This window comes from Solenopsis invicta, chromosome 8, assembly GCF_016802725.1.
Source record: "Solenopsis invicta isolate M01_SB chromosome 8, UNIL_Sinv_3.0, whole genome shotgun sequence".
NCBI classification, from domain to species: domain Eukaryota; kingdom Metazoa; phylum Arthropoda; class Insecta; order Hymenoptera; family Formicidae; genus Solenopsis; species Solenopsis invicta.
The window spans coordinates 7,998,702-8,021,855 of NC_052671.1; the positions used below are offsets into that span (position 1 = coordinate 7,998,702).

General features: G+C 38.4%; 1 protein-coding gene and 1 long non-coding RNA gene across 6 annotated transcripts in view; one reads left to right on the plus strand and one right to left on the minus strand.

Annotated features, from left to right (window-relative positions):
* LOC105207974 overlaps nt 1-23,154 on the minus strand; it is a 171,475-nt gene that overhangs the window by 99,209 nt on the left and 49,112 nt on the right. The window contains exon 3 of the long non-coding RNA XR_005575460.1: nt 22,571-22,623. This is a non-coding gene — a long non-coding RNA (uncharacterized LOC105207974). The remainder of the gene's footprint in view (nt 1-22,570; nt 22,624-23,154) is intronic.
* Nucleotides 1-23,154, plus strand: part of LOC105207975 (regulating synaptic membrane exocytosis protein 2) — a 197,256-nt gene that overhangs the window by 93,353 nt on the left and 80,749 nt on the right. For 4 of the 5 annotated variants that reach the window (XR_003268193.2, XM_026130152.2, XM_011177679.3 and 1 more), the window contains exons 7-10: nt 5,131-5,293; nt 5,849-6,157; nt 9,584-9,782; nt 20,984-21,159. Coding sequence is in view for 4 of the 5 variants with exons in the window: in XM_026130152.2 (XP_025985937.1) it covers nt 5,131-5,293; nt 5,849-6,157; nt 9,584-9,782; nt 20,984-21,159 (847 nt within the window). In the remaining variant the exon portion in view is untranslated. The remainder of the gene's footprint in view (nt 1-5,130; nt 5,294-5,848; nt 6,158-9,583; nt 9,783-20,983; nt 21,160-23,154) is intronic. The other variant, XM_026130151.2, reaches the window with a different exon arrangement.

A 23,154-nucleotide genomic window follows, 5' to 3' on the forward strand; every position in this document is an offset into this window, starting at 1 on the left:
CTCTCTCTCTCTATCTCTCTTTCTCTCTACATAAAAATTGCGTAGAAAAATCGCGAATCGCAACTTTTATCAGAACTTTTAATAAAGTCATTACAATATTCCGAGTAAATAATAAATTGGTACAAACGGCAAAAATACACGGCGTGTTGCTTTAGCTTTTAATAAAACTCTTCGAGGCTCTCTTGTATTTTTTTGTCGAAGCTCGCCGCTTTCACTCGCAGCAATATTGCTTGAAGTAAGGCAGTAACTGCATACGCGCGCCTGAATTAACCGTTTTACTCATTACGCCCGTTATGTTCGACTAATTTGCGGTAATTTACGAGAGGTCGTAAATTGTTCGGACGATCATATCGACGATCGTCCTCGTCACGTGCGGCTTTAACGAGGTGCGCTCCCGTCGGTGTCGGACTCAACGCGGGGCTCGACCACTCTCCAACGAGATCTCATTGCGCGCGTAGATCGTGTGCACTTGTCACGCAAGCGGAGCATACCCGCAGACACACACACACACACACGCGTGTATATCGGAAATGAGTGCACACCAGCGTGTATCTCGCATGTATGTGTGTGTGTGTGCGCGTGGCCAGACTTCTCATTACCTGACACTCAGACAGACAATTATCGGAGGCGTAATTACCGCGCGGCCTCGTGGCGACCGTAGACGCGAACTTCGAGGGCCCGAACGAAAATGCGTCGTAAAGGCCGTACAGACGCTTTACGATCCCCGAGATATGATCTAAAGAGCCATTGTTGCATTCCGCTTGCAAATTGCAAGATGGAAGACTTAGCGATAGCGAACTTTAATGTACTACAAGAGAAACGAGATGCCAGGAAATTTTACTTCTACTTTCGACCTTAATTAGACCTTTTACGCCTATTTTAATATTTTAAACACTCTAAAATTGAACGGACCTTTTTTGAACCCATTGACTACAGTAGAGTCTTTTCGAAACGTTTTAAGAGATTTTAAAAGATCGAAAAAGAACCACAAAGTAGACAATTTTTCGATAATTTTCATTTTGAGGCACAAAGGAGTTCACAAGAAGGTTTTGAGTCGAAATTTTACTTTTACTTTCGATCTCAATTGGACTTACTACACTTATTTTGATACTTTAAACACTCAAATAGACTTCCTCTGAACCCACTCTCTAAATCGGAATCGGTGTATTATTCGTTGAAAGACAGTGAACAGGTTGATCTCAGTTGTATACCTATATCAATCAGTGATACATGCCTTTCAATGATAACACACTGATTCCGATCAGTGAGATTAGTGATACTACGCTAATCCCGATTAGTAAACCCCTTCTCTTAAGTGGAATCACTGAAAGGCACTGAACACAGTGAATTATCACTGATAGTCACAGTTATAAGTATTATATAACACCGTAAATCAATAAGATTTCGCTGATTCAGATTTAGAGAGTCTAGTACGGTCTTTGTGAAGAGTTCTAAGAGGTTTCAAGAGGTCGAAAGAGGTCGAAAGAGAAGCTCAAAGTAAAAAATTTTCCGATAATTACCGTTTTGAGGCACAAGGTAAGAGTTCAAAAGAAGGTTCCGAGTCGAAATTTTACTTCTACTTTCAATCTCAATTATTATGATACTTTAAACACTCGAATAGATCTCTTTTGAACCCCTATAATAAAATCTTCGTGGAGAGTTTTAAGAAGCTTAATTAAATGCTCAAAGTGGGAAAATTTTCGATGAGTATGATTCCGAGGCATAACAAGGTAGGAGTTCAAAGGGTCTAATTAAGATCGAAAGTAGAAGTAAAATTTCGACTCGGAGAGGTCTTACGCTCTGCCAACTAATATTTTCTCTTTTTTTTTTCATCGGTAGTTTAGCTGAAATTTCCTCGGCGCTTCCTTATCGCTATATTGTCCCACATTCCACGCTCTGCGACTTACTTCGCGTTTACAAGATGTGACATTTACGCGAATCAATACCCTTGAATCTATCGAAGCTTCGGTTATTGATTGTCGCACGGCTCTTTAAGGCTGAAACTTACATTGTGCCAGCCGACAACTTCGTAGCACCGCGCCGGTAGACGTACGTCTCACCTCGAGAGAATTTATCGACAGTCGTTTTTGTCGCTTGGCAGAATAATCGGATCCGTGCGCGCGCGGGCGGAAACGGCTGCGGAAACGAAAGAAAGTGGAGTGAAATTGAAATGAAGGAGAAGCGCATGGTTCTGCACGTTTCTGAAGAATGTAAGGCTGTAAAAACGGCAGACACCGAGCAACCCCTACGGCCGCGTATCGCAAACGGGATCGCTCATTGCGCAAAAATATCAAAAAAAAAAAAAAAAATCATAGCTTTCGAAAATTGCCCTTCCGCGTTACGCGCGTTCGTATTTATTTTTTTTCCTCCCCTCCTCCTCTCGTTTCGATTTTCAATTTTGATTTGACAAATTCGTCCATTGAGATGTATCTCGTGCATATACACAACGCGCAGCTTCGTTTTCGTAATTGGTTATTGTTATATGTATTTTTAAAAGAATTGTTCCCAATAGCGAAGTAAAAAAAATAAACCAAAATATTTTCACTATTACTCTCTCAATATTTATAATTACTCGCTGACTTTTACTTCTCATTTTCTTTTCCGCGTTTCGTTCACTTGGGACACGTCAAGTAAATTGCTGTTAAATCTCTTCTGATGAAATAACGTCTAATCTCACCGGACAGCCCGCATGTCAGTACCGTTTGTCCAACGAGCGGAATGCCAAAGAAGGGGCGGATTCGAGGTCGTAAATCCGCTTTGTCGGAATTGTCATGACGTAATGAAATACGTCCTACAAGCATTTACGCACGTACGTAGGCGTATAGACAAACCCGAGGTGAGAGATAGGAGTTGCCTCGTATTTACGATGGCAAACGCTAATTCTGCAGAGTTTACCGCTGGTAGGACTGACTCGCGCGCGCGTCGGTCCCTCCCCGTGATACCAATCCCTCGCTCGATCAGCGAAGGACGCCCGGCGCGTTTATCTTCCTCGTGGTAATTGCCATTGGCGTTTTTTTTCCATCTCAAGATTCAATCCACTTCGCTGCCATTCGCGCGTCACGGCTACCGGTTTCTCCTCGCGAGAGCTGAAACGCCCGCATGATGGATGAAACGGCTTGGCCGCGGTCGCCGCCGGCGGATTGCGGAATTTGCGCGATCGCAACGTTGTTTAAGGCACACGTGGCGCGAAAAATAATTACTGAACTTCAAAGACACCGAAATGTTCTCGCGATTGAAATTACCAGTTACCGATTAGTCGATTCAATCGGATTGCCGCGTGAATTTTAAATTGCACCGATGCGAACGGCGTTTTCAATCGCGCGACGTTAACATTTCAAATGAAAAAAATTCTACATTTATATTGTTTCGCTCCTATCGTTGTACATTATTTTACTTCAGCTTGATGCTCGCAGCGGCAAAAATTCATTAATTAACTTCGCAAGAATGTGCGTGTTCGAACTGGAACGTCAATGCGACTTTGTAATTAAATTGTTCTTCAATCATTTGACAGCTTTGATTTGTAATTGTAACGCGATTTCTCGTCTCGCGGCGTCTCGTGCGAGACTATGAATGCAAACGCGTCTGCATTTCCGGATTAAATTTGCATTCGGTACTTGTGTTTGTACCCACCACGGCGCCCTACATTACGGCGCCGGCTTTCTGAGCTACCTACATGCACTTAAACGTTCCGGCTACGCCTATTGGATAATTTACGGCCGGCTGAGCATACTGAGTGATGCGCAACACGCGGAGTATCCGCGCTACATCCCCGTGTCACGCGCGCGCTTTGCGCTTCGAAAATCATCGGCGGTTTTACATCATGATGCAAATGGCGACCCAGTTTTTCTCCCTCGCATAGACCGCGCGGCTGTAACGTGGTTTCGTTTCAAGAGGAAATTATCGCTACGTGCTGGAGAGGAATAACATCTTTGCGTCTCTGCGCTCCCTCGTCGTCGTCGTCGCGTTAAAATAACGTTTTCGCACGCCCGCCGCATCACCATGAATATTTATGCGCGCGACAGGTGCTCGAGAGCTGCGGAATCGAGCTGCAGTGGCGCAACCACTCGGCGAGTAGTGGCGATGAGCAAGGAAGACGTGCCCGGTATCGCGCGCTCCGTTCGTTACTCCGACCCTAATGGAGCCTTAATGCCGAAACCCTCACGAACTTGGTCAACGGCCCAGCGCGTTATATACGCGCGTTTCACTTCATCTCGCCGCTCTAATTATTGCCGACGTTGCAATTATGCCGCGCGGCGGGATCGCGCGTGACGGAAACGGGACGTAGTTAATTTTCGGATGTGGCCGTTTTCATTATTATCGCGAACTCTCAGGCGTGTTTCCCGCGGTCTTCCTTCTTGTTATACTCCGCGAGCGCGTCCCCGACGCGCTATTCATTTTCATTATCAAAGGGCAGCGCACCAGCTTCAGAGCTTTCGAGCGACGAGCGAAATGTCTTTGTTGCAATTTGCCGGTGGAACGAATTACTTCAGATTCACAGAAATTGATTCACGTTATGTTGGAGCACGGTACAATCACTCGTTTCATTCACAAAAATAATCCACTATCCTCTCAAACAGTCCTTGAATCTAAAGATAATCAGGAACTTGTGTATCAGACAACTTTATGTCTAATTTAATCGTTTAACAGTTTTTCACAATTTTTTCAGATATATATTTCCAGAAAATATGTGTTGATTATCTGAAAAAATTGAAAAACTATTGAATAATCAAATTATCAAATTATATCTAATTCAAAACAAAATGAAAATGGATACAAATAAAATTTTTCTCTGATAGATGGAAAATTTGGTAATTTATTATTGACTCGCGATAAAAGGTCAAACAGCTCTTTTCAAATTTGAATGACAAATGCGACTGAATTTGAATTACGCAGCTTCGATCATTCGAGTAATCATAAACCCCAGAGTAACAGCTGATCCCTGTGCGTTGATCTAATCATGAGCTTCTAGGTGTCAATCTGTGCTGCCTACTAATGTTGTACTTGTATTCCCCGCCCGCCCCTTGCCGTGTTGTTGGAGGATGCTTGGACTTCCTCCCCGCCCTTACTCACGGCCTACATGTGGTGACGTTTCCCGCATCGAGCCCTAATCTCTGTATCGTAATGTTGTAGTTTCGAAAGGTTGCAGGGGAACGCCAGAGGGAGGAACTCAGATGGGAGCGCGACCTGGACCGGAAGAGCAAGTCGAGGGGCGGCTCGCCCGATCGCCATCAAGCCTCCGATAGAGGGAGAGCGACCAGCCCTCAGAGAGTCGTCATGCCGACCCAGGCGGGCGGTAAGGATCATTTTACTCGTTCGTACGAGATATCTGTTGCTCCTTCATATACCGCAGACGTCACATTTCGCGTAACGACCGCATGTTACGATACAATCGAAGAAATAAGGAATTGTATATGTGGCTCGTTCTTTTTAATGGCAAAAAACGGAGTTTGTAATAAAACGCTACAATATTACTATTAATGTAATATTGTATAATTAGGCTTGTTCTAATTTAATCTAGATAGATTATCTTTACGGATACGTTTTAATTATTTGTTAGTTTTAAGAACAACGTAACTTTCTATTCCATATAAAAATCTTTGCGAATTAAATATATATTTTCATAGAAACAGTTTTTTACACTTATAAATTTGTAGTTTTGTTATTATAATCGAGCAATTGGGCATAACGAGGTTTCCAATTATTTCTGACCACAGTCAATCGGGAGATATCATTCGAGATCAAAATAAATTTCGAATAATGTTCTACGTTAACCGCGTTGGATCGCGTCATCTCTCAATTCGCTTAGCGCGTCAAACTCTAACGTCATCTTTCAATTTCCTTGATAAAGCGATCGAGCAGGAGGGCGGTGATCTGGACGACGAGGAGGAACGTCGACGTCGCGCTCGTCGTGGAGGTAATACAGTTCGCCGTAAGTCTCGCGTGACCAGGCAAAGGTCTTACGACGATGAAATCAAAACGGCGGCCACGATGGCTGCCGGTGGAGCGCAGCCCACGCACCCTGACACCGGCCTAGGACTTCCGGTTCAATTACCAAGACGAGCGTCTGCCTACGACGTTTACGCTGTGCCCGGAAGTAGCGGCCTTAACGCAATGGCCATCGCCGCCGCTCAACAGAGAGCCTCCATTTCGGCGCAAGGTGCGTTAAAATGACTTTACTGCAATAGATGAGAAATTTATTCTTTGATTTCTGAAAGAGCTCGCGTTTGTAATTTAATTACGCAACGCCGTAATAGCCTTTCTTTTTACAATTGAAAGTCTCATAAAAGCTAAGCAAGTTAATTTTTAGGATAAAAACTTCTCATTTTTTAATTGACGATTGTATAAATATAATAAATTTCCTTGGACATATAATAGATATAAGAACATTGTTTTAGAGTTTGATTAATATTTCGAGGACGTTCCATTTTAAAATAAATTATAAAAGAAACCTCTGGAAACTCGTTTGATTCTTGCCGGAACAAAATGTTCACCATGTGGCGCTACTGACGGAGAATGACTTGACGCCATAAATAACTCGGATTCTTTAAAAATAAATTTGTTTGATTTTTGCGACTTCAATTATACATATTTGAGTATGAAAATGCGCAGTATAATACGTGAGATGAAAGACATTTTCTTCTATTAAGTCTTGCAACAAAATGGTCCTCTGTCGAGGTACTGCGAGCATGCAATATTATGCACATTAATATCATGAGCACATTAATATCATGTAAATTTAAACACAAAGAAGTTTGATTCAACTATTTTTTTCTTAAATATCGCTTTTACTCGTGATATGTAATACAGTGTGCGTTAGAATTAATATTTTTATTATTTATGCTTCACACACATACCTAAAATACGGAAATAATTTCGATAAATTATTCCTCAGAGGTACTTCCAAGACAACGGGAGACATTTCTATCGAATATTGGTATCGTGGTCGTGCTGCACATTACATGTACACGTAATTCCTCGCAATTTCTCTCGTTAAAACGCTATCTTTGACCTCTCCCAAGCTATTCTCGGGAGGAAGTTTAGCAGCCGGCTCTTCGATCCTGGCGAAGGCGCCGAAATTTCCAACTACCCCTTCACTTCCCTCCCGATAGCGAGCTAGCTGGCAACACGTGCTACGATTTCTCCACCAAATATTGCGCGTTTACGAGTTATCGCAACGGCATCCGCGGCAAGTTAGAGACGGCTGCGCGCTCTAAGGGGGCCCTAAGGATAGCAAAAGCTGCCGACTAAGGATAATCGAATAGACCTTGTCGAGCAGCAGTAACTCTACCGTGTGCTACCGTGTGTATTGCTCGTTCTTGTTCCATAGATATCTCCGCTTCCTCTGTTTCGTGATAGAAACAATTCGCTTCGTTACGCGAATGCGGGCGTCCTGCCCGGTGTTTCACCCGTCAAAGGCGAAAGCAACTCCGAGGAAATGAGTAAGCCGATTTTCGCTAAACAATATTTTGACCGCAACGATGCCTGACCTCCTCGTCCATTTCGCTCGACATTTCCGCCGCGAGGAACGCCAGCGACGACGGGAACTCTCGATTTACAAAATTTTCAAACCGCGGCTTCCATTTTAATTAACTTGGCGAACCTCCCGACGATGAGAGAGGGGACTCGTAATTTAAATGTCTCCAAACGACAGCTATCCGTGTTATGCAGTTCGGAGGTAAAACTTTATGAAAATTTCGCGTAATGCATCAACAAATTGTTGGTAACCAGTTGTTGAGGATATCGTTAAAATTTCCCGCAGGGAACAGCTTTAAATAGCGCACCGGGCGAAACTAGTTTCAGAATTCCCATTTTCATGCATTCAATTCAGTCGCGTCTGTTGGACGTGTGTCGCGTATCCTGAGATACATTTCTATGACTGTGTAACTTTAACACTGTGCGCGCATATTACCAGTCTGCGTGATCGGAAGCACTAAACAAGCATCTCAACTCGACATGGAAATTCCGCTTTTCTCTTTCCTTTCTTCTTCCCTCCCTCCCTCCTTCCCTCCTTCCCTCTGTCCTATTGAAAGGCCTTGCACGCGGTGAACTTGCAGTGAACTTTCTGCGGAAACTATTTTCGATGCGTAGGGACATATATAACGCGATTTCAAAGCCATCAGTACTCTCGCATACACGCATTGATCGGCTATTCGGATGCTCCTAAAATTTCCATTTTGCCGAGCGTAACGTGTTATAGCCTCAATTCGATACTTGGCTTGATGTAACGTGAGTTTCGCTCGCCAAGGGGCTGATATCGCACAATGGATACAGTAAAGCAAACTTGGCCCAGTCAACTTGACTGTCAAGATCGGGTTTTGCATAAATCGAGAAGCCAAGCGAGAAATTCGCTTTTTGAAGTAACTCGGTAGACGTATTATTTTTTTAAGAAGACGTATTATAACATTGTTATAATATCGCGTTACAGTCTGAAAACTGATAGACCGTACCTAGATAAAATGATATAGCATCTTCAAATAAAAATTTTATTTTCGTACAAATTTAATTACCGATTTTATTATAAATTCTCAATTTTTAACATTAAGCAGATTAATGATATAAATTCAAACTCAATAAGAAACGAAGATCAAGACAATAAAAAATAAGATTTGATTATCTAATTATTAACCACGAGATATTAAATTATCGATTTTTTTTATTTTCCTCTTCCTCTCTTCAATCAGCTATAACATTGTTTTAATGTTGATATTTCGCACTCTCTCCATTTCTCTTTCGCGGACAAACAAAAATCTACCCCTATTCGTGCGACCCGTATATAGTGTGACCTACACTTGTTTCCCTACACAGCGGCCAAGAGCTGAAAACTCCACTTTCTGCGTTACAGAAAGAAACAACATCGGCATTCGACCCGCATCGCACTTTGGTGTGAAAATAACCATTTTGACTATTTTATTTCTTCCGAATATGTTTAACTCCTTTTAAAGTCTTTGTGCGGTAACCGGATATTTCGATATTCTGATATCGGCTTTTTCGCGAGCATCGTTATTACTCGGGCACAGAGGAAATTAAGAAAACAAATATGTAAAATTCATCTCAATTGAATAAAATTGATTTTTTATATATATATAAAATTTATTTTATTTTATTGAAATATGAATTTTACCTATTTGTTATATATATATATATATATATATATATATATATATATATATATATATACATGTATATATATACGTTTATATAATTGCAATATGTTCTGCGTCGCGCACGTTTTAATGATTAATAAAAACACATTTCTGTGAAAAATATTTCAGTTGTAGATATAAATGTACGGCATCGAAACATTTCATCCGTAAAACTGATATGTCTCAATTTTCCGTAACACATTACTATCTATTATAGTTTATATTTTTAAAGTTTTACGTTTTTATAGCCAAACTCTCATCTCTTCCGAGCGTATTAAAAGAAAAAAAAAGTTACGCTACTCTTTCATCTGCACTATTATTATTGCATTAGAGGACCTTTTTATTCAAGGCGATTTTACCCGCTATAACGGGTCATATTTAATATTTCAAGTATAATATGGTTGGCCTGAAAACGTCGTTGGTCGTCTGCTTCTTCGCAGGCACCCGAGAACCTGAAGAGCGGCCTCGCAGGTCGTCCTTCCGCGCCGTGAAACCGGTGATGCCCTACGACGTCGCGGCCGACGATGAGAAGATGATTAAGCTAGACTCGTCATCTGCACCTGTGGTTGCACCGCCTGTGTCCCAACCTGTTCTTATACCCGACGAGGAGAGGCGCAATCGACGAAGGGGCTCCCAATTGTAAGTTATAACTGGCGTTATATCACATGGATTTATTGTGCAAAAGCATGACCGCGCATCTCTTGTTTCGTAATATAGTGTGAGCAAAGTGAAGTACACTTCTTATTAAGATGTTAAGTCATACGGCTCAACATGTTGAAAATCATCTTGACGTTTAACTCCAATGCGACTTAACTCGACATCTGTTGTAAGTGATAATATTTCTCGCAAAACCATTTCTCATTTTGTTATTATACAGTGAACCTCTGTAACTATTGAGCAGTTAAATATATACAGAGTATGTATAAAGTCTCTTTCCCATCCCCTATATTTCATAAAACGATAAAAAATTATAAAGTACTCTTTTAAGGGAGTTGAGAGTAGAGTGCCTCTCAAACACGTATTTTTCGTGACTTTCCACAATTTTAAACCGTCTGCGAAATACAGAGGATGAGAACAGACTTTATAGACACCCTATATATCGTTGCATTTGAGTGAACAACACAATGTGATAATGCAATTAATTCTAGTTAATTTTAATTAACCACACCCAGCACAGAAAGAACATGACATAGATAATCTCTTATTATTTTAATTAAGATTAATGAAATTTTGAATATCATCTCTCTAGTAATTCAGTAACTCTGGAAATTGAAATAAAATCTGCAGTAACACGTTCATATTTATCATTTCGGCTCTTTCTAGCGGAAATGACGTACGCAATCTGCCAATTTCAATTTCGTACTTCAATTTCAAATTTCCATACATTCGTTTGTTTTTTGACACCAGAATTTTGACGTCGAGATAGACATTTCGTCCCTATTTCGCAAAAGTAATTTAAACTTCTACATTTGTCTACGTCAAAAGAGACCAGGCTTTCACTTTTTCGTTTGTAAATCAAGTATTTCCCCATTCAATACCAAGCTGTTTCAATTTTATCTCTGCGCGTCTATTGAATCGTCTAATCTAAAAAGAATAAAAAACGATTAATAAACGCAGCAATTTCTTCAAACCGCGCAGGACAGATTTTACTGTAAATTACGTTTTTAAATTAATTTCTGAAGGTACGTTCTTTAAAGGAAATGTTCTCAATGTATACTTTAATTCTTCAGAATATCCTTTCATTTAACCAAGTCGCCATTCCCCTCCAATTAAGTATATATTCGAATTTTCTATTGAAACATTGCACCGTTACAAAATCCGATTACCTTTATAATTTTAGCGGTATACGTTGCTCGCGTGAAAAACATGTAAACTGGAAATTGAAAAATAAATCGGCGTATCTCGAAATAAATCGTTGAAATATTTTTTCGAACGACGACGTATCGATATTGCGCATAGCTTTCACAATCCGCAAATGTTGGTCATATCGATTTTATGGAAGAGGTAATTTTTGAGATATTCACTACGCGAAGTATCTTGGCGCGAAGATCTCTAACGCACATACACATGCGCATATCCAGAATACTCGATAAAGGATTTCCATATTTTCCATAACCGACGTTTCTTGACGCGAAATGGAAGGCTCGGCGACAATCAGTCATAAAATAAAGTTCAGATTTCAAAACACGATAATGTGACGGAGTGGCGTGTAAACTTAGGTACGCGGTCTCGGTCGTTCAATCTTCGAGAAATGTAATTACCATCTAGTGTTTACACCTCATTAAATCCCGTACCAACAAGTTTGGATTAAATAAACCGATCGCAGCGATTCCCTGCCTAGTTTTTTTGTTTGTGATCTCGCTGGTGATGCGGACGAGGGAAAATTTACTTAGCTAAATTTAGCTCTAAACGACCTGTCTTGAGTTTCCCTTTTTTTTTCAGCGAACGAGTATCGATTCGCAATCAACGAAAGACTCTGATATAGAGCCGAACCGAGCCATTTCTCTTGTATCCAGCCGGTGCGGCGGCGAAAATAAAGATCGATCTTCTCGTCCGTGATTTCTTCCCTTTTCCGCCACACCAACGGCTTACTAGTAATTACTCTTTTTTTTTTCTTTTTTTTTTCTTAGCAAACGCGCGCGCGGTCGGCGTGCAACGTGTGTTGTAAGCGCATATACGCGCATCGCGAGCAAGAGGTCGAGTGGCTCGCAAACAGGGGGAGTTTGCTACTACAGAAATAATTAATACCACCCTCTACCGCCCCCCCCCCCCCTACTCTTCGTTAAGTGTGCGCATTTACTCGCGTGCGAGCATCTGCGGTTCTTGCCAAAGTCGAGTTTGGAACTATCACAATTTCGGAGAGCTTAATTTTCTACGCTATAGAAGGTTACTCGAAAATACACGGTAAGCTCGCGATATTAACTATATTAGAGGCTTGCGTTTATATGGTACTCAGATTGGGTTAATACGACGGAACTGCACAAATGCATTTGAATTGAGCAGTAGCGTTTATGATAAATTAAAATCGTTCTTAAACACACGCAACAAACACACGTTCTCCGGTTTTGCGGAAGTATTTAAAAATCTAGATAAATTTTTAAATACCTCGGAATAACTGTTCTCTCCGTGTGCATTTTTATTTCGTTTAAAAATTGTTGTACCTTCCAAAGAGATTTTACTTTAAATGAACATTTCAGTACTAACCGTCTATTAATTTTATTTAACATGTGATCTAACAAATTAATAAATCAATTCTATGTAAAACCTCAGACATGCACTTGCCCAAATCTGTTAAAAAAAAAAATGTTTGTTTACATTCGCAATTGAAAATCTTTCATCGTTGATGTAAGCTCAATAATTGCGGCCAAAGATTCTTTCTTTGAACATGTTCTACGTGTGAAAGGGTCGAGGGCCCGACATCGAGGGTAAGGAAGTGTCATCCCTCGGACAGGTTGTTACGCTTACACGAAGGGGTTGGAAATGTTTGGCGGAAGGGTCGTGTGTTACGTGATGTATCGTTCTTGTCAAAATTGGCTTAACCTTCGCGATCCTTCGTCGTCATCGTCTTCCTTCCAGCCGAGTGAAAAAGTCCGTGAAGGATGACGAGCTAAAGTCATCAGTCAGCGTTATAAATCACCTAGACCGCGTAACCGTTATTATCTCGTACCGTCAGGTGCCATTGAAAGCCGATGCCGTTGTACACATCAATTCTTCATACTCAAATCAGTTTTGATACATACTTTAAAGATTTTGGTTATTATATTGGTTATACTAGAAATCGCAATATTTTTAGTAATTTCTCTATAATTTTTTATAAATATAATGTATAGGAATTTAGTTTAACGGCAGTACTGATTAATGTTTTAAAATCTAAATCTAATTAAGCGAATTGTAAGCGATTATTGCAATTTATTTGCAAAACGAGTGCTGTTGAAAAATATTTATACACAATAAAAAATAAAATGTCCTAGAAAGTCTCCACTCTAAATTTTAAATTGAAACAACTTTTATTTTAAATTATTTTACCTTAACTTTTGAGTTATTTAAACTTAAAATTTAAAGTTGACTTTCTGGGACATACAAAAATGTTAAAATTACATTTTATTTATTACTGTGTAATCAAAACTGTTGTAAATATCTTTGTACGCCTTCTTTTTCGCCGCATTATCTTCCAAAAAATTGTATCTTGTGACTTATGGATGCTACGCGGTGAGGAATTAACCTGTTTGTCTATCGAACGTGATAAACTTGAACCTGCGGAAGAAAGCTGCACTAAAACTGTCTCTAATGTAATTTAATCCGATAAACGAAGCGTACGTACGATACTTTCCAAAATACACGGGCCGTTTTTACGCCATCGAAAAAAAAGTCGTCAATTATTCACGATCAATGTGTACTATCTTAAAGCGGCACCATTCGTCGACCTCGATTTCGACGTGTCCCGGCGGATCGGCTAAATCGAGAGACGCGAGAGTGGTTGTCATTAGAATTAAAACAAGTGCGCGGTACTTTACTCTCTGGCTTATGTCGGCTTACATCGGCGAGACGTCGTCCGGCGCACTTCGGAGAATGGAAGCACACTTGCGCTTTAATGCGACCTTGCTTGCACTACGTCGAAATTTGGTCGTGCCTCGAATGCCTTGCATCGGGTGACCGTGCGCCGCACCAACCACGATCTAGGTATCGTCATCTCGGTAAACCGCCGGAAATCAGGCTAAATCGTGCCAATAATTCTACTGAATATCGCACCGCCTTAACTGGCATACTTTCCGTTGCTGTGCCAGTGAATTTTCGACCCATCTCACGCGCGCGTCTAGTAAAGTTACATACCTCGCCTTTCTCTCGCGGTAACTTCAAAAACTCGATTCTACAGCGAGAAGTCGCGTCTCTTTTGTGTGACGAACGCTTCTTCACGAATAATCACCGAAGTTTATTGATGTGTATTCTCCAACTTTATAATACGCGATCAGATAAAAATAGCGAAGTGAATTTGAATGGAATTTTTATGTGGTTGTGGCTTATCGTGGCAATTATAACTTGTTGAAAGAGTGAAGAAATTTGCTTAACTATCGCGTATTTATAAGAAGAGAAGTGTAGAACTTGCTAATTAATTTGACAAAATTTAAAAATGCAAATTTTCCGCAAAATATTGAAACACTGTAAAAGAAGCTAGCCTAGAGTCGTTTTTTTTTTTCTTCCTATTTTAACTACGTGAGCAATTTGCCAAAAGTTTCGAGGCAACAGCGAGAAAATGTAATGACTTACGTCATACTTTCTTCCTTTTCTCAACAAAACTTAGGAATGTAATAATAAAAGTTTTAATTCTCGCTTACTTACGGCCTGTCCGAGCAATTATTGTTTCCCGTAGCGCCGGCCGCGAGACATAATCATTTAATCGTGTAACCTTTTAATTCCTATTTACTTACGGAACTACGATTTAATGTAATTATCGTGTTTCGTTATTCCGCCCTCTGTGTTCATCCTGCCATGCAACTCGAATTTTCATAGAAACTAAAATACGATAATAATAAGCGTGGACACGCAAATTTGTCGCAGTCCCGCGGAATTTTCTCAACTTCCCGACAAAAGCAGATTTTATATAATTTGCAACAAGAAAATTTATAACAATTTGTTTACGCAACAATCAATTTCTATTTCCTACCTGCACGTTTCTGAATACTTTTCACAAGTTTTTGTTTTACGAAACGATTTTAGTCCGTAACGAAACGAAGTTTAATATACGTATGTATAAAAATATTAAACGCATAGAAATTAATTTTACTTGCTATCACTGATACATATTGATTCAATTTAACTGTCTGCACGTGCTTTTTTTCTTATAACTCAACCAAGTGCTTTACATTTATCTCAATGAGAAGATAACGCCAAACGTGCAAGTAAAACAGGACTCTATTTTTCCGTAGACCCTCGACAGAGTATGTACTAATCGATATCGCCGCGCAGCTCATTCTTATTCAGCGAAACGACCAGGAAAAGCTTTTATTCTGCCGGAGTTCGTGATGGCACTGCGCAATTAAGCGATTCTCCTTCAAAGAGTGGCTATGAGCTGCGATGAAAAGAACGGGAAGAATCTCATAAAGGGATATGATCTTGTAAATTTCCATCTAGCTCCAGCTAACCCTCGTACAAAACTGAGTGAATGAGTGAGTGAACGAGAGAGAGAGAGAGAGAGAGAGAGAGAGAGAGAGATCCTCTTTTAAAGCCGACATGTGACATTCCATTGCATTTGATCGAGAATTCGATATGAATGCAATATATCTTTTCATTGGGAATGAGAGAAGAAATTTTTTTATAGAAATCCAACAAGAAGCACTTATTTCTACGATCAAATGTCAGACTATAAATAATATTTAATTGCATTCTGATTCTTGGAAACTGACCTCTTCAATTCCATTTAATTCGTTTCTGCTTAATAGTTTTCTCGTACTTTTCTAGTTAAAAACCTGTTACATTTTGTTGCGCCGGTTACCATGCATGACCTCTGGTCGTAGAGATTTTTTTCCTGATTATTATTCACATCTTTATTAATTTATTCGTACCGCCCACACATAGCTAGTCTTAATTTATGTTTTAAAGGATATATATTTGAAACTCAATGTGCGTATCGTATGAAGACACAATTTTACAAAAAAAGAATTGTTTTTCAAGAACTTTAAAAATAGGTTTCTTTTCGTAAACATGAAAAAAATCCCATAGTATCTTTAAAAAATATTTAAAAAACAACTGTATTACAACTTTGTTCTGATCAACCATTTTGATGTTGCAAAAATAATCTTGCGTCATTCATAAATTATTTTTTACATAAAGATACAATTTTTCTTTTCAATTAATAATAATTATATATATAGATTTTGATATCTCAATTATTGTTAACTATCAAAATTAGAAAAATTTTATATTTTATATATAGTGTGTACACACATCCCAGTGTAAACTAGCATTAATATAACGTCAATATAATTTTCTACTCAACAATGTAACTATCGCATACAATATGTTATATTCCTATTTGGTGGGAAATAATATTGATGTTATGTTACTGTTAGTTTGTGTTTACACACTTCAATACACTTCTCATTTCTCGAATTTGTGCTCATCTTTTATTCATACATATTTAAACAAACTCTTGCAATTCTTTTTTTTTTAATAAAATTATAATTAATGCCTTTTGTAATTATCGTAAATATATATAAACAAACAGTATTAACTGAAAAACATAATTTAGGACATGTTCTATATGAACTAAAATACCAATATCAAGTGATTCCGAAGTATCTTTGTGCAAATAAAGGAAAACGGAGGAATAAATATTTTTAGAGGGAAAACTGTCGGCAAAACGTCAAGAAATCTCGTCGATCTGGGCGCAATTTTATTCGTTCCCAAATGCGCGCACTTTCTACTCCATCAAAAACACAAGATTCGGGAAAGGAATCAGATGTAGGATTTGCTATTTTTCACTCTTGATCTGCGCGATCGAGATGTTCGTAAAAAGACTTCGCCGACGGCTGTTGTATTTTTATTTCTACCGAAATAAACGTTCCGCACGCTTGTGCGTTCAACGCAAGATTTCGTCAAATCGATGGTTTCATATTTGAAAGGTCGATTGCTCGCGGCAGAAATCGCTTCTTGTCGATACCAGGCGAATTCGCATGATTGAACGTGCTTACAGAAGAAAGAACTATCAATGTAAGATGAAAGGCCGGCTATTTTATCCTCTAATACGGCGATTTCGTCTTTGCAATCGCTGCTATTAATAACAGATTCTTTTGAGAATCTTCCGTCAATTCTTTGGCGAAAAATTGATAAAAGTTAATCTAGCTCTGAAATTATTTGATAGTGAAAAAAAAAGCATTTTTATCAAGCAAAACTTTATTATGTAACGATAAATGAAAGACAAATTTATTTGTTAATTAAAATCAAACGCTTTTTATTGTTTAATTTATTATTGTTTAAATTCAAATGGTTGGTATTATTGAATTGAATTTTTAACCGCGATTGCGAAAATCTATATCTGTTTTAAATTTAAAAATAATATAGAATCTGTAACACGTTTTTCCTTGTAGCGATGTAATGAAGAAAAGGAATTTGAAATTGAGACTCCCTTTTTATAACTACATTCAATCGTATTGCGATACGAAACGACAGCTGCAAGTGTAATACTACAAAAGAGAGATTTCAAACGCGATTACGAATTTCCCCGAAAATGATGAGGCATGGGAGAGGAGCTTACGAAACGCGAGACAATAAGGAAGTCTTTTAATATAATATCGCGTTATCAATTCTTTACTATATTTAACTTAAAAAAAAAAAAAAAAAAAAGGACACAGATAGCGCCAATAATTCTCTGTATAGCTACTCTTCTCCCTCTCTGCACCTTCTCGCGAAACAATTCAATGATCGTGAGCCGTGATCGCGGAGTTATCTCGGTGGATACGGAAATGCTTTTGAGGGGACGAGACTCGTTAAAAGTTGCACGGCTCGTTTGAGATCTATCTCGTTCGCCTCGGAGTTACACCGTTTTGTTCTTCGTTTTCTGTTATCTTTTTTTTTTTCGGGTCTTCCGGCGTTGCACATAAAAATGCAGGATAAGCCCAGCGCTGCGGGGCGCACGCTGCCTCAGCCGTCGGCGGAATTGCAAGTTTCAATTTGCAAGAGAAACGGAAGATGCAGCGAGGCGGTTGCATCAACGTCATGCACGCCGCGATATCGTTTGTTTAATGCAGCGCAGCCGCGGGGCTTCCAGACAATAGTTTGTAACCGGCTCGCAACCGACTTATGAATTTCTATTTATTCTGCGAAACGGCGCGATAACTTTTCCGGGTTAAAAGTGGAACGGTGGAAACGCAGTGGAAACGCAGAGATGCGCACGCATTCCTTCGATTCACGCTTAAAGAATACGTCTTGCAGTCTCCTTGTGAGAAAACCGAAAAAGATGTCTCGAACTTGTAGCCGACTTCCTTAGAAGAACAAGTTCCGAGAGTCGCGGCCACGTTTTTCTTTATAACATGGATTTGAAGAAAATTCCACCAAAAGGGTCACCAAATCTCCGCGATATAAGTAGATCGTCCAATATAACTTCTCAAGTTTTACTAAATTTTAATGGAGATTTCGACATTAACACTGCTTTTCAGAGTTTATGTATTCGACACTAATACTACTTTTCAACATTTAAAAACTTCATAAGTTACAAGTAGAGGGAAGGTAGTACGGAAAGATCCGGCCTCTCCATTTACATTTCGTACAACTTTGTTGATAATTAATATTTTGAATTGAAAACTTAATGATTACATTCCTCAATGTGTTGTGTATCGATTCGAGATTTAAAGTTTTATAAAATATTTATTATTTAGAGTGTTATTTATAAATATATTTTTTCTTGTTTTAGAAAAATGCGTAATTTTATTAAAAAAACATTGTTTTTTATACAAAACCAATTTTTAAAATTTATTTTTGTGGAAAGACGAGGGACACACATTATCACATTAGTTTCTTCTCTATTACGTAATGTCATCATATTTTTATACCTACAAGAGTCATAACGCCATCTTCCCCTCTACATAGTTTCAATTACAAAATATTAAATCAATATAAATGTATGGTTAAAGTTCACGCTTAGAAACCGTATTTGTGAAGTATTAAAAATATACGTCAGCCACTCCATTCTTTATAAAGTGCAGTATGTACATATTACATTTCCTTAATTATTCTTTAGTTAATAATTCGCAGCGAGTACTTTCTCCCCTTGTCATCACTGCCGCTCGAATTTCTCCTTCACACGGAAAACTTTTGGCACGATTACTTATGTCGACAGCTTTCAATATGTTATAACGCCGAAGCTCATATAGACACTGGAACTACTTGATAGCACGCCGGTGTTTCGACACTTTTCTCTTGACATATTTACGCCAAAGGCCACATTCTTACATTTAATACTGAATGAATCGAAGTCTTCGAAAAGTTTACGTCTTCATAGAAAATAAAATTTCTTACATCAATTTCTAAAAACCATCTTCAAAGAGATCTAACGACATTAAATATCCAATTTAAGTGCACATTGCATTTGCTATATTATCAGAATGTGAACAGAAAAACGTTGGCTTGATAAAAAAAAGATGTTTCGAAAAATTATTCTTAAAAGGTAAAAAAAGAGCCACGAGGATATCAGGAGAAACTGGTTTAGATACGGTCGTTTAACTTCGAAATTTTGATATATCACATAAAAATTGCGCAGGCACTATTTCGGGCAAAAAATCGGATTTGCATATCTAACGCTAAATATTTCCGACGAAATTCAGCACGGAGCTATCGGTTGCTTTCGCGCAAGGTAAGATAGTGGTTATAGCGGTCTACTTTATGAATCTCAAGCGTAAGCTTCCTTAGCCTTTATGGTGCAGAATTAGGACGGTAATTTGTGTCCATGGCATCACACCAACGCGGGCGGGTAAATTTATGGCATACCCGGGGATGCTCATCGCACGACGGAAAGTTTAACACAATTGCGACTACGTTTGAAAGTCCCGTTACAAAGCATGAAAAATACTTCGTTTTCGTTTCACAAAAATAAACGAGTAGAGTGACCGTGGTTTCTTTTTTTTTTTTATATTCTCTCCAGTCGCTTTTTCCATTGTTAAAGAAAATCTAATTTAGCAATTAACTGTTTTGTGCTGTTGGAAGTTAGAGACGTTTGATAAGCGCGCAAAATTACACAACTACAATTCCAATAAAAATGCACTACTACAAAGTCCAATTTTTTTTTTTATTGCGCTTCCACGTTTCTTTTTCTTCGAAGCTGCGATTTGAATAACACGTGTAATAATGAGTACTCAAATGTTTAACTTTTAATTAAATAGTTGCAATAATGTGTAGCGCGTTCAAATCGAATTTATTTTTAATTGTCTGCTAAATTTTCCATTTTAACAACTTTACATTTTTTTTTTTTTTTTTTCCAATTAACTTCGAATTTTATCTAAACACTCAAAGCGAAAAGAAATCTAATATTGAGCTAATATAAGAGGTACAAATACAAGTAATAACCGTTTAATATCACTGGAATCTACGGCTGTTAAAAGTTAATTTTAAAGTCAATATAGTCAGCATATATTAATATTTACCAAGTGAAACAATATTTCTTGGCGGTTTATTATCGCAACTTTAACCGAGAAAGCTGAACGTCGATATTGGATGTAACATTTTTCGAGCTTCGCCCCGAGCGCTGGCTAAATTATTAAACTTGTCTTGGCTATTCCGAGATAGTTTCACAATAATAAAACTTGCTTCAACGTGGGCAGTCAATATCAATCTTGCGGCTTAACCCGCGAGAATCCGAATCCGCCTAATCCCCATAATGGTTATAATCGGTCGCTTAAATTGGCTTACGTCCATGCTCGTGGCAATGGCAGTCCTTAGCGGTTTTCAAAAGGGTTTTTAGTCGATCAATTAGTTAGCTGATATTTAAACATTTGTTTGTTAATGAGTACTTAAAGGGCATTACTAAGAAACTTTCTAAAGAAGTAGAAAGGGATTAAAAATTTTCTGCGATACATTCGATATTTATAAATCAAGTAAGTTTGATTCGATAATGTCAGTCAAGTGAAGTCTTGGCTGTCTCGGTCGTTTTAATTGTTTCCATTAAACATCAATTAGTTATTTCAGCCGTTTTAATTGTTTCTATTAAATATCAATTAGTTATTCTCAAGTCCGCTTCTTAAAATGTCAAATCTCTTTCTTAATTTCAATAAATCTTGTAAAAAGATTTATGATAATTATTTTTTCAAAGATTTCGCATTAACATCACACGGATCTTTTATGTGTTATTTTAGACCCGACATAAATGCGATAAGAGCGTTAACCTCGGCTCAACCAGGAGCGGCAAAAGCTGCCCCTGCGGCGGCTGTTAGCAGGGTTGCAGCTGAAGAACGCGAATTGCCTAGGCAGGGAAGTCTGGTCGACGGGGAAGGCATCAAGATCGTTATTCATGACGTCGACAGTGATCTAGGTAAGTTGATACGCCGGAAATATTTCCGAAATCATACAGTGTACGTGTTAATCCTTATCCTTATCTTTACTACTCTTCTCATTGATTATCCTTTATCTCTTAATATTTTTCTATATCTATCCTTTGCTAGGAAAACGCTTGTTTTCAAGTCGGTACTGTAAGACCCTGCACAATGAAGGAATATTATATTAGATATTAGAAATATATAGGAATTAAAATTTTAGAATCAATTTCCTCGAATGAATACTAAAAATAAATAATGAGCTATGTTGCATCTTGTACGACACATTTATATGCTATTCGTATCTATTGTGCTTTACGTTTAATATTCATTAAGGAAATTAATTCTAAAATTGTTTAATTCTTATATTCCTATGTATCTAATATTTCTCTATTGTGCGCAGGATCCAAGTTCGCAATCCTGCTATTTCGTAAAACAATATTTTTACATGTTTGTTTGCAATGATAATAAATAATTACCTTATCTTCGCGTTTCGTAAGTAAATAAATTTCTCTTACTACACTGAATAGAAAACTTATAATAAATGTATAGCAAAATATATAGTATCACTTAAATATTTGGTCAATGTGATCAAAAATAATTTTGCTTTTCTAAATATTTAGTAAACTTATACCAGATTCGGTAATATTTACTAAACATTATTTAGAACAATAAAATTATTTTTTTGTTATATTGACAAAATATTTAATTGATACCATTTCACTATACGTTTGGTAGTTATTACCAGACTTTTTTTCCAGCGTATACTAGATTATGCACAAAATAGATAAAGTTTAACGTTTATCTGATTTTTCGCGAGTAATTTGACGCCTTATTTAAAAAAATACCTACAAATCGCAAGGTTTTGATATGCTGCATTCAAAATATCACCCGATGTAGCACTATTCTCGTTGTTCACCGAATGTTAAACAAGGATAAAATGGTAGCTCGAGTGACATTTCCGAACGCAGCCCTACGAGCGCAAATGTTATGCGAGGAAAAGATGCACACGAAAGAAGAGTGCGTTTGATCGATCGAGCTAGAGGCTTGCCGGGCGGTGATTCAATTCCGCGGATAACATCGCTTTCAGTTAATCCCGAGGTTTTTGTCCCGCCAGTGATGAAATCCCGTTAATTAGGAAACGGCAATTTAATTTCGTATAGGTCACCGTGGATCCGCGCTTTCTCGTCCGAGGGAGGCCCAAAGTGCCGTGCTCAAATATCGATTAATTTACAGGAAATAACGGAACGTGTCTTTGTGTGTGGGGGTTGCGCGACATTCAATGTTAATTATTGCGCGATATCCAATTTCAGCACGATCGAACATCGGCCTCGATTTGCATAAAGTTCACGCGTGACTTACTTTTAACAGAATCACTCTTCCGCATAGGAGTGGCATTACAATACATACCTAAGATCGATGATGTGCACGCGCACCGATACGAAAGAATCCTCCCCGCTGTCCTGCAAATGAACACAATTAGTCATTTTCACAATGTGGTAATACATTCTCACAGTGAAATAAACTATATCATACTTCTATGCATTAATCGATTAGTCATTAACGTTTATCTTAATAGATCTTCTCGATGAAATTTTACACATTTGTCGTGAAGAAATTTTTCCTTCTCGCTATGTACAACTGGCGGTAAATATCCTCTGCTGTTTTTTTTTACGCGGTTTAAAAATTTGCAAAAGGAGAGGGACGGCCTGGTTGCATAATGTCGCATTAAAATGCATGCGTATGAAGAACTCATGCGCGAAGAGTTAAGATCGCGGCCTCCAATTCGTTCGAGAGACAAATATTGCCTCCTTTTCTTTTTAAATATGTGCAATCGTATACACGAAGCGAAACCGTGAGATTATAATTCAGTCTGACTTTGTTGCGAGTTGAAAAAGTTTTTTCGTTCCCGGTTCGAAGAAAAATCGTGCCACAGCTTCGACATAGTATTTCCCTTGCACGGATTATCGGGCTAGGAGTACTTTAATTAAAAC